Here is a 12,481-nt window from a genome sequence, read left to right on the forward strand (position 1 = left end):
TCAGGGCACGTACATGTCTATCAGGGCATGTTCTTGTTTATCAGGGCTTGTTGATGTTTATCAGGTCAGGGTTTGTTGGTGTTTATCAGGGAAAATTCATGTTTATCAGGTCATGTTCATGTTTATCAGTGCTTGTTCGTGTTTATAAGGCCATGTTGGGGTGTATCAGGGCTTGTTTTTGTTTATCAGGGCGTGTTCATGTTCCTAAGTAAGGGTTTGTTTGAAATGCATAAGTGTGATTCTACAAGCTCCACATGATGCCCCCTCTTTTCTCTACTGGGTGTGACAAATCTGTCCCTGCAATGCAGCCCTTCTCATGAACTGGATCCTGGCTCTTACCATGTGATACATAACGGTGGGGGTCGCCTAGTTGTTAAAAGGTTCACGTCTTGCCATTGGCCCGGGTTTGATTCTCAACATGGGTACAATGTGTGGAGCCCATTTGTGGGGTGTCCTCCCACAATGAAATGGCTGGAATATTACAAAAAGCAGTGTAAAAACCATACTGGCTCACTCTTACTCTGATATAACCTGTGCAGCAATGCATCCCTTAGATGTGTCCGAAACGATGATGAATTCGAATCCTGGTTCAACCTGATTATGTTTCTAGGTTTGTCAGCACCATACCCGTGCTCATAGGTTTCACCAAAGTTAAAAACGTACAAGACCTTCATCACTTTAGACTTTCCTCATCAAGCTGACATGAAGCTGACACGTCCTGAGGTAACCAAAAAACTGTTCAAAGCGATGTTTAATTAAATTCACTCTTCTCGTTCACTCACTCACTCACTCTTTTTTTTAGCCTATCCCTGAGCTTGGAGTGCCTTTCTTACTGTCTGAAATTTTTACAAAAGTATAATAATTAATTTTAAAAAAGAAAAAAAAATCAAAACAAAAACTACCAAGATAAAATAATAACAGAAAACATTAAAATTAATTTTGATCTTGTAACTTCCGTGCCCAGACCTACTTTCCCTCTTAGGTACCCCTTTCTTGATTTTCTTACAAAGAGTAAAACATGGTAATATAATAATATGCTTTATTCAAGAATGTTTAATAATTTGCAACCTCAACAAAATACAGTTGAATATCAACACAGATTAAATTGAATGAAGATGGTAGCAATGATAATACACCTGTACATGTAATATGAATAGCATGAACAGGCACTGGCACATCCAATCAGCATCTTCAGCATTCAACTAAATGCCATTATATTCACTGCCAGAACATAAGGCCATGAACATCCTTCAATGTACATAATGTGATCAAGATAACGATTACAGTGTGTTAGAGGAGGACCAGGCTAAGTAGCTGTCCTCCTTTGGCTGAATCAAGTCATTCAAACAACACTTTTTTTAAGTTGAATTTAACAGTGTGTGTCAACCTAGTTAATGATGACTGTAATTACAGAGTGACAATGTCAATTACACAAGCAGTACTTATTACAGCTAAACCTAGGGCCAGACTTTTGTTATATCACAGTTTACAGATTGTTTTGTGAAACACCCTGACTGGTAGGTATGGGAAAATAACATGAAAAAACAATGATATTTTTTTATTTGTAGTCAAAAATGTTATCTGAATATGTGAAACAGACTGATTGTAGGTATGGGACAAATATAATTATAAACAAGGTATTTTCGTATGTAGTTCAAAAACTCATTCATGTGAATATTTTGCCACATGGGCAATTTCTGCTAAGTCTCATTGCTCATGAAATTACTGCAGTGTCCTGGGTACCTGAGGGTTGTTGCTATAGTATTTGAGTTTAGGGATCCCCACAATTAACATGACAAGGACCCCAGGTTTTATTCTTAATGTCAAAAACTGATTTGTATGTTGACTTTGGGGTCAACCCACACATTTTCCTCTATTGGCATAAAAAAAATATTTTTCAGATTTCATTGTGTGCCCATTTTAAACTTTATTAGAGCTGGTAGTCAATACAGTACTCTTTAATACACTAATGAACATTGGAGCAGGATACTGGATTATTTCATGTTGCTAATAGAGGTCACCAACTGTTGTACTTGAATTGCGTACTTACTTTTATTAACTTGAGATAAAGCGGAACATGCTTCAGTTGCATGGCAACATGGGATACTATTTGTATGACACCATGTCATAGCAAGCAATCATTCATGTCCAACCTGGAGGGGTTATGGGGTAGCCTGGAGGTTAAAGCACACCGAAGACCCGGGTTTGATTCCCTACACAGTTAAAATGTGTGAAGCCCATTTCTGGTGTCCCCTGCCGTGATATTGCTAAAAGCGGTGTAAAACCATACTCATTCACTCACTCAAACCTGGACAATCAGAATATCCCTATCAAATATTGAGACGTATATGTTTCAACAGGCTTCCTTACTAACATTACTTTATTCCATAAATCAGTGCATCATATGCTGTTTTGATCCTATTGTTTACATTGCTCCTTAAAATCTCTGCATAACTAAAATCAACAGTTCTTTCACCCATGGTGACACTTTGTACAATGTTGTCCTGGAACGGATGTTGGGAGATGTGGGTGCAGCACCTGTAGGATGACCGGACTAACATCCTTCCTTCGTCTGGATAATGATTCTCTTCACTTTGGGCCTTATCATGAACTCATCGAGATCAGAGTCACTATTGGAGGAGTTCGAGTCAGTACTGTCATCAGAGTAGTTGCCAATTCCAGGCAATATGCCGATGACCCTGGCCACACCATTCACTCTTCTGGGTTGAGGCTGTTCCTCTGTTGAACTGTCCACTGTGGAACTGTCTGCATCTGAAACACACAACACATGATGTTACTTGGCAGTAGGGGCTGATGTAGGTTGTGAGTGGTTGTGAGTGGCAGCAAATAAATGAAGTACTAGTAAAATGTGTGCTATCACTGGATTACTGTAATTAGAGTTATCTGCCCCTTGTTGTTTACAACCATCGCAGGCTTGATCATTCAAGAAGTTTTGGGGTTGGGACAGTTTCTAGAAGGTTGGCTGTACCTTCATACCTGCCTCCTATTTGACCTTGTATTGGCTTTTGATTGTAAACCTAAAATTCTGTTTGAGTATAATTTGTTGATCACTCATTGGTCCAGTGTGGTCATTACTGATTTCACAATTTAATTCCATACACTTACATGTTTACTTGGAAATCATTATGTTACAATGTTAAATGTTATGTTGGTTGTGTAATATTCAAGTTTTATTGTCTGGACCAGACGAACTAATGGTTGATATGATGAGTGAGTCAGTGAGTATGTTTTGACACCACTTCTAGCAATATTCCACCAATATCACGTCAGGGGACACCAGAAATGGGCTTCTCACATTGTACCCATGTGGGGAATCGAACTCAGGTCTTTGGCGTGACGAGCAAACGCTTCAACACTAGGCTACCCCACCAGCCTGTTTATATGATGAGCAACATCTCATGCCATCAGGTTATGATGACAAAGCCACATAGTCTGACAACATGGTCGAAAAAGTCACCTTTAATGAGTAGCATAGGTCACTATTGAGAGTAGGACCGAGGTAAGCAATAACACAATGTGCTATTCCCATCTCAATATTCTCTTGTGACAAGCATAAATTACAGGAACCTATTCTAGGCCCCAGTATCAACACAAGAATTTCGTTTTAAAACTTTATGTTATGCATATTGTAAGTTTATGATGACAAATGACAAATTACATTTATCTTTATTCAAGGAGATCTTTTACAGCTTAACAATTCTTTTCTAATGGTTCTGCTGATGTTTTCAAAAGGAGTGAAGAGGTTGAAGTATTTGCGATTATGAGCGTGTGAAGTACACTGAAATTTCAGTTTCTGCAGCAGAAGCCATAAATTATTCTTCTGAAACCATAAAAATATTTTTCGGTTGTCATAATCGCAGTATGTTTTTTTAGGCTACAGTGACTTTAAGAGTTAGACTGACAAGTTATGGGGAACATGTCTGAAGTGTGCTCCATAGCTATGTATGTGATACATCAGATTGTGAACAGTTTCGATCTAAACAATGTAAGGAAGCCCATAAGACGTTGTGGTTCAAGTTACTTATTTTAAAGTTTTATGCTGATTAGAGAGAGTGAGTGAGTGAAGAATGGGCTTAACTCATTGTACCTGAATGTCCTACCGAGTGAGTGAGTGAGTGAGTGAAGAATGGGCTTCACTCATTGTACCTGAATGTCCTACTGAGTGAGTGAGTGAGTGTGTGAGTGAATGAGTGAGTGAGCATAGATGCATGCGTACAGTTTTTTAGTAATATCTTGGCATCTAGACAAAAAGCCTTGCCACCTGAAAACACACATCCTCAACATAGTATCATTTATATCAATACTGTTTTAGGATACTGTTTTAACCCCAGTCTTGTAAAAAGTATTATAAATATTCTTATATCATGACATGAAAATAAAAAAATAGGTCACAGTGAACTCCATGATGGAAAGCAGGTCAAAGCGATATATATTAGTAAGAAAGTGGGTCACAGTGTCAAAAAGTCAAGATGAAAAGTGTGAACTGGAAATTTGAATAAAGTGAACTAGAAAACATACTGAGGATTCGTGTGATAAAAAGCATGTAAGATCTCCTTATGCATGTGTCAGCAATGCAAAGTGAAAACAAAGTGCAGAGGCAGAATTTATCTCAGTGGGGGGCAAATTCCTACAAAATCCTTCAGCATTCCCAGATACATGTCTGCCTGCGCAGTAAATATCAGCACATTAACAACTAACTACACTCAGTGATTTATTCACATGTTTCAAGTGTTTTTACTGTGTAATATCAAGTGTGAATAGGGGTTTTATTGCAAAGTCAGCAATATCTCAAGAAACACAAACTATTATTTGATGACAGTGTAAAAGAATATTTGAATAAAGTGTGCTAATTTAATCATCATCTGTTTCATGATTTGATCTGAAAATCACAAATCCTTAAATACACCATTTCCAACTACACATTCTCCATGTTGGAAGTGTAGCCAGTATTATCCCTAGACTTTGTGAGCATAAATTGAGAATCTCATCCTTGAGACTTTGCATATCAAATATATCAACACAAGTTGGCAAAAGTTTAAATTTCTCAGCAAGCCTCGTTTTATAAACAGAATCGTTATCTTATGGTTTCTTACAATCAATTTCAGAGAAAGCTGCACGCGTTATTGCGAGGTAGCTTCTTGGGTGAAGATCAGGGTAAGAATAAGTCTTCAGCAACCCACGTTTGCCGTAAAAGGCGACTATGCTTGTCGCCGATACCAACTGCGTAGCGTGATGCTCATGATGTCAATCACTGGATTGTCTGGTCCAGACTCGATTATTTACAGACGGCCGTATATAGCTGGAATATTGCTGAGTGCAGCGTTAAACAACAAACAAACAAAAGGTTTCTTGGACGAACAGTCTATGGTCAAATCATTAGCTACGAATGTTGTACTCAAATGCCGTCCTTATACAAATGTCTTTATCATCATTAAATTTTGAAGATGTGCAAAGTTTATGTGCAAATAAAAAAACTTGTCCCTGTTATACCCCCATTCCACTAGGCGGCGATCAACGGTGATCTACGCGATCTGAAGGAGCGCCATAGATCGCCATATAATGAGGCGATATAGGGGTACTTGTGATCCGATTGCGATCAGATAGCGATCCAATAGCGATCTATGTGATCCGATAGCGACTTGATGGCGCTTGATCGCCACCCAACCACCCCAAAATGTGGCGATCTTGAACTATCAGTTCCCGCTCCTTTCGCGATCCGATGTGATCAGGATGCGCTCCAATGGCGCTCTATTGGCGATCCGATGGCGATCAATGTGATCTATGGCGCTCTTCTCTCATTCGGATAGTGATTGAGTGCGATCTATAAAGATCTGTTAGAGCTCAAGTAGCGCTCTAGGCGATCCGATTGCGACCTTATTGCCGCAAAGGGGCCCGATTCTATGAAAACCGGGAGGGAAAAAGGGAGTCAACCGGCGGCGACCTTGCCGATCATGGAGATCAGTTAGCGATCTGTTAGCGATCCGTTAGCGCTTTTGGCGATCTTGGCGCTCTATATGGCGCTCTCACGGAGTGCCGTGGATCCCCGCCTAGTGGAATGGGGGTATTAGACACCATTTTTATTACAACTTGTGTTTTCATTTGTTAGATATGTTTTGAAATAGACTTGCAGGTCACACATTTGTTATTTTTTGGTTCACGGACCGGCCACTCCCACTAAAAAGCAGACTGTCTAAGAAATAAATTAAACATATTTTTCTAAAAGAATTTTATGTCTCCCGCTAGTAATACCAACCCTCTTATACAATATAAAATGATATATATACATTCCAAGTTTACATCACTATCAGTGATTCAAGAAGCCATCTACAGTTTTAACTCCACACCAGATGTCTTTCATATAAATAAATAATTGACATTTATTTTTATTTTCATTTTGACCGACCTTGTGTGGAAAAGCTGGAAAAAATCCGTGAAAAATAAATTAAAAATCTTGTAACATGTCATGCTGCATGTATAAGGAGGCTGTTAACTATCTTGTCATAGGTCTTGCTGAAATAATGCTGATGGAACGTTAAATTTTAACTCACTCACTCATGCTGTGTGTATAACGAGGATGTTGACTATCTTGTAATATGTCATTCTGCATGTATAAGGAGGCTTTTAATTATCTTATTATATGTCATGCTGCGTGTATAAGGAGGCTGTTGACTGCATCTTGTAAGATGTCATTCTGCATGTATAAGGAGGCTTTTGATTATCTTATTATTTGTCATGCTGTATGTATAAGGAGGCTGTTGACTGTATCTTGTAATATGTCATGCTGTATGTATTCGGATACTGTTGACTGTATCTTGTAATATGTCATGCTGCAAGTATAAGGAGGCTGTTGACTGTATCTTGTAATATGTCATGCTGCATGTATAAGGAGGCTGTTGACTGTATCTTGTAATATGTCATGCTGCATGTATAAGGAGGCTGTTGACTGTATCTTGAAATATGTCATGCTGCATGTATTTGGATGCTGTTGACTGTGTCTTGTAACATGTCATGCTGCATGTATAAGGAGGCTTTTGAGTGTATCTTGTAATATGTCATGCTGCGTGTACAAGGAGGCTGTTGACTGTATCTTGAAATATGTCAAGCTGCATGTATAAGGAGGCTGTTGACTGTATCTTGTAATATGTCATGCTGCGTGTATAAGGAGGCTGTTGACTGTATCTTGTAATATGTCATGCTGCATGTATAAGGAGGCTGTTGACTGTATCTTGTAATATGTCATGCTGCGTGTACAAGGGGGCTGTTGACTGTATCTTGTAAAATGTCATGCTGCGTGTATAAGGAGGCTGTTGACTGTATCTTGTAATATGTCATGCTGCGTGTATAGGGAGGCTGTTGACTGTATCTTGTAATATGTCATGCTGCATGTATTCGGATACTGTTGACTGTATCTTGTAATATGTCATGCTGCATGCACATGACAGGAATAGGAACACATATTGATAACATTTGGTACTTATTAGTTGTAATTGATATGAAGCATATTTGACAAAATGACAAAGGAAATCAAGTTTAAGATAATTCAATTTTTTTTATGGTGCCTCAGCCATTATTAAATGGCTGGAATTATAGGAGTAGTTGTTACGGAGATACCTGTTGGGAATTGTAATTGAATCTTTTCCCTGGGTTAATAGAGACTCTGAACTGTAAAACATCTTACACTAGCTGTATCTACAGTTGCTTTGTGCACATGGGTCTCACAGTGTAAACAGGTCATCAAATAACACCCCCAACCCCAGCCAAGGAACAAAACTCCATGCACTATGTGCTGATGCAGCAAATTCCTTATTTCTATAAATTCCACATGCAGGGGATATAATTATAAATATAGGACAAATAGATGATTAGATTTTAACTGAATACTCTATCCCTATGCCAGAATTTCAACTCATTATATAACTATTTCAAAAATTACATTCACTTTTCTGATCATGGACTCATGGATAGAACATGATATTCTCAACTGTGTGAACATGTGGTTCATATTTGCTGAAAACAGTAAAGCATTCGAGTTATTAAATATCAATCATGGCTCAACATTGGTTTCAAATGACAGAAGATTGTTATACAATTTTACCAGTTACCATTTGTGTCACTGGGCATTGTGCCACTGCTGCTACAGGGAGGTGGGCACTGTGCCCCTGGTGTGGTTGCTAAAGGAAGGTGGGCACTGTTCCCCTGATGTGGTTGCTAAAGGAAGGTGGGCACTGTGTCCCTGATTTGGTTGCTACAGGAAGGTGGCCACTGTGCCCCTGATGTGGTTGCTACAGGAAGGTGGGCACTGTGCCCCTGGTGTGGTTGCTAAAGGAAGGTGGGCACTGTTCCCCTGGTGTGGTTGCTACAGGAAGGTGGGCACTGTTCCCCTGATGTGGTTGCTACAGGAAGGTGGCCACTGTGCCCCTGATGTGGTTGATACCGGAAGATGGGCACTGTTCCCCTGATGTGGTTGCTACAGGAAGGTTGGCACTGTGCCCCTGATGTGGTAGCTACAGGAAGGTGGGCACTGTGCCCCTGATGTGGTTGCTACAGAAAGGTGGCCACTGTGCCCCTGGTGTGGTTGCTAAAGGAAGGTGGGCACTGTTCCCCTGATGTGGTTGCTACAGGAAGGTGGGCACTGTGCCCCTGATGTGGTTGCAACAGGAAGGTGGGCACTGTGTCCCTGATTTGGTTGCTACAGGAAGGTGGGCACTGTGCCCCTGATGTGGTTGCTACAGGAAGGTGGGCACTGTGCCCCTGGTGTGGTTGCTACAGGAAGGTGGGCACTGTGTCCCTGATTTGGTTGCTACAGGAAGGTGGGCACTGTGCCCCTGATGTGGTTGCTACAGGAAGGTGGGCACTGTGCCCCTGGTGTGGTTGCTAAAGGAAGGTGGGCACTGTTCCCATGATGTGGTTGCTACAGGAAGGTGGGCACTGTGCCCCTGATGTGGTTGATACGGGAAGATGGGCACTGTGCCCCTGATGTGGTTGCTACAGGAAGGTGGGCACTGTGCCCCTGATGTGGTAGCTACAGGAAGGTGGGCACTGTGCCCCTGATGTGGTTGCTACAGAAAGGTGGCCACTGTGCCCCTGATGTGGTTGCTACGGGAAGATGGGCACTCTGCCCCTGATGTGGTTGCTACAGGAAGGTGGGCACTGTGCCCCTGGTGTGGTTGCTACAGGAAGGTGGGCACTGTGCCCCTGGTGTGGTTGCTACAGGAGGGTGGGCACTGTGCCCCTGGTGTGGTTGCTACAGGATGGTGGGCACTGTGCCCCTGATGTGGTTGCTACGGGAAGGTGGGCACTGTGCCCCTGATGTGGTTGCTACAGGAAGGTGGGCACTGTCCCCCTGATTTGGTTGCTACAGGAAGGTGGGCACTGTGCCCCTGATGTGGTTGCTACGAGAAGGTGGGCACTGTGCCCCTGATGTGGTTGCTACAGGAAGGTGGGCACTGTCCCCCTGATTTGGTTGCTACAGGAAGGTGGGCACTGTGCCCCTGATTTGGTTGCTACAGGAAGGTGGGCACTGTGCCCCTGATTTGGTTGCTACAGGAAGGTGGGCACTGTTCCCCTGATATTATTGCTACAGGGAGCAGGGTACTGTGCCCCTGATGTGGCTGCTACAGGAAGGTGGTCACTGTGTTACTGATGTGGCACATGAAAACCAAAAATAAGTTGAAAATATACAGGTGGTCGTGGAAAAGTCAATATGTGTGTCTATGTGTGTGTCTGTATGTGGGAATTTATGCATGAGTACTCTTCATAACCTAATCAATGTTAGAAGTTCAGTTTAGTTTTGTGGGTGGGTACCAGGATTCAAACAATACAGCAGCAAACATAAAGAACCCCTATTAATTTGTAACGTGTGTTTAAGTGTGTGTTTGTGTGCTGTCTAGCTGAGGACTTAATATGCTTCTCTGAATCTATAAAAAGCATCTTCAGCATTAACCTTGAAAAGCCACACTCCTTTGCACCCACAGGCTAATTCTTACATACAAAAGTGTTATTTAACGTACACAAATAGAATATCCATCAATTAAACCGTCAGTTGCAGGGGGTTCCCAATAATGATCGGAGCCATTGAGAATTTACTCACATATTACGGTCAACACTTACACTGATTATTGAGTTTTCAATGTTTTACTATTATATTTCTTTTGGGTATGTTTAAACCAATGAGTAAATGTTTTACAAATAATTCTGCTAAAAAATGTTGTTTCCAGTGCCTTTAAGCTGCACCTGTTCATCTGCTGCCCCTAGTGTGTCCAATGTCGAAAAGCTCCCAACAGCGATGCACTTATCTACAATGGTCTAAGTTACATATTAATAAAGGAGACATGTGCTCTTGTACATTATTTACTGCAGTGAGCTCCTGTATGCATGATGCCAGCATTCATCAGTCAATAAAGATCTCAAAAGAAATACAGGAACACAAGGTGAAAGGATACATAAAAGTATATTGGGTAATTACGCACAATGTTGTGATATTTTTGGGTAATTAAAATTGTTCATGTCTATTTGTATGCAAGCAACTCAAAATTAATTGGGAAATGGTGATTTATTTTGCGTATTTTACACTAATATGCAGCTTATCTGGAGGGCTGCAGTTGTTCGTACTTGATAGTGTTTTTACCCAATCTCAAATTATTGTGATGAACAAACTTTACCACTAGAGCTGAGTACCGCCTGGTATCTTGCGATATGATTTTTGTATCATGATACGGTCTGAAGATACTACTGGTATCACGATCCACATCAAATAGTAAGAAATGATGAAATCACTGAAATATAGCTCTAAAACCTCTTTCTTCATACTTTTCTTTATTATCTCAAAAACGTTAAAGAAAACCACAAGAACAAAACAGTTTTAAATGAAAGGATGGTCATTAAATGTAAAAGGTAGTCGGCACGTCCTCAGCTACTAGGTCCTTGTGTTCTGCCATGCTTACAGTTGGCACTATGCCACTTCTGCCATTATATGGGAGGTAACTCTATTAAACTGTCGATTCAACTATCGTGTGTACCTAAGTATCGATGATACCATAGGTATCAGTGAATTGTTACAACCCTATTTACCACGCTATCATTATCTTCTAAAGTGATCATTTTAAGTATGGAGTACACATGCTACCTTACTTCCCAAAAGCTATACAGGTGTGCATGCGTGCATGTGTGTGTTCTACACTCAAGTCATTTTACACACAAGAACAATCAGCAATATAATTTCATCCATATTAACTTTGTGCTTCCTTAAAAATATTCTTTAAAAAAATAATATACCAAGTAGTTTTCAATTTGGAGTATCAAAGTGACTTTTACTGTTTGAATTGTTTTTAGTTGGAACATGGATCCCTTGTTCCCTTGTTTCAGCATCCTCACTACAAAAGACAGATGTACAATAGAGGATGGAGAGGCCATGGCAATATTAACCATAGCTTTTTGTGAAGTGATGGCAGCTTCTTTTCACATAAAATGTCAACTCACCGTCTACTCTCTGTTTTTTATTTTCATCCAAAGATTCAGCACTGTAAACAAATATAAATCAAATGTAAATACATGAAGAAAAAGAAATGAAAAGGTGTAAATGTTGAAAGGTCAATAAGACCATTAAAACATGACAGGATGATTGGATTGATGGATAGTTGGGTGGGTGGTGTGTGATAGATGGAAAAATTAAAGGATGGGTTGAAAGATGGATGCAAATTGGAAAAACTGACGGATGCTGGAAAGATGGATGATACACAGATATTTTGATGGATGGTGGAAAGATGGATGATAGATGGGCGGATAAATGGAGGATATATGTAAAAAATGATGGATGATGGAAAGATGGATGGTTTGGTATATGGATGATATATGATGAGTGAATGGAAAAATGGATGAATGGATGGGTTAAGGAAAGGATGGTGATCTAAGAAAAGCGCTACATAACAACCAAGTTTATTGCCTGACATGCCATCGAGCTCCTTCGTACATGAGTTGTTGTTTAAAGCTGTGTCATCTAAGAAAAGCGCTACATAACAACAAAGTTTATTGCCCGACATGACATCGAGCTCCTTCATACATGAGTTGTTGTTTAACGCTGTGTCAGCTATATCACAGGAAATAAAGTACCAGTGGTTGATATTATGAGCAGCGTAATCCTGTTTGGGTATGAAGACACACAATCAACCAGTCCCCAAGCCGGACACTGATCCAATCGTGATGCCTCTTACAACAAGCAATAGAGTGCTGGGCCTCGTTCCACAAAGTGATCTTAGCGCTAAGTCGATCGTAACTCCCATTCTTTAACACTGACTTACTACAATCGTAGCACTAAGATCTCTTTGTGGAACGGGGCCCTGGGGACCAATTCTAATCAGGAGTCCACAACTTTTTTCACATTGATGCAAAAAACGGCAAGAATCTCACTACACTGTGAGAATATTGACTGAGAATATCTCAATTATTTGAAAAGTTCATATTG

General features: G+C 40.4%; 1 protein-coding gene across 1 annotated transcript in view; it reads right to left on the reverse strand.

Annotated features, from left to right (window-relative positions):
• Window positions 1-1,022: 1,022 nt before the first annotated feature.
• LOC124136016 (PSME3-interacting protein-like) overlaps window positions 1,023-12,481 on the reverse strand; it is a 32,954-nt gene continuing 21,495 nt past the window's right edge. Inside the window, exons 6-7 of the mRNA XM_046501795.2 lie at window positions 11,500-11,540; window positions 1,023-2,772 (exon numbers count right to left, since the gene is read on the reverse strand). Coding sequence (XP_046357751.2) covers window positions 2,555-2,772; window positions 11,500-11,540 — 259 coding nt within the window. The 3' untranslated portion in view covers window positions 1,023-2,554. The remainder of the gene's footprint in view (window positions 2,773-11,499; window positions 11,541-12,481) is intronic.

This window comes from Haliotis rufescens, unplaced genomic scaffold (genome assembly GCF_023055435.1).
Source record: "Haliotis rufescens isolate VD_foot unplaced genomic scaffold, xgHalRufe1.0.p SCAF_17, whole genome shotgun sequence".
NCBI lineage: Eukaryota > Metazoa > Mollusca > Gastropoda > Lepetellida > Haliotidae > Haliotis > Haliotis rufescens.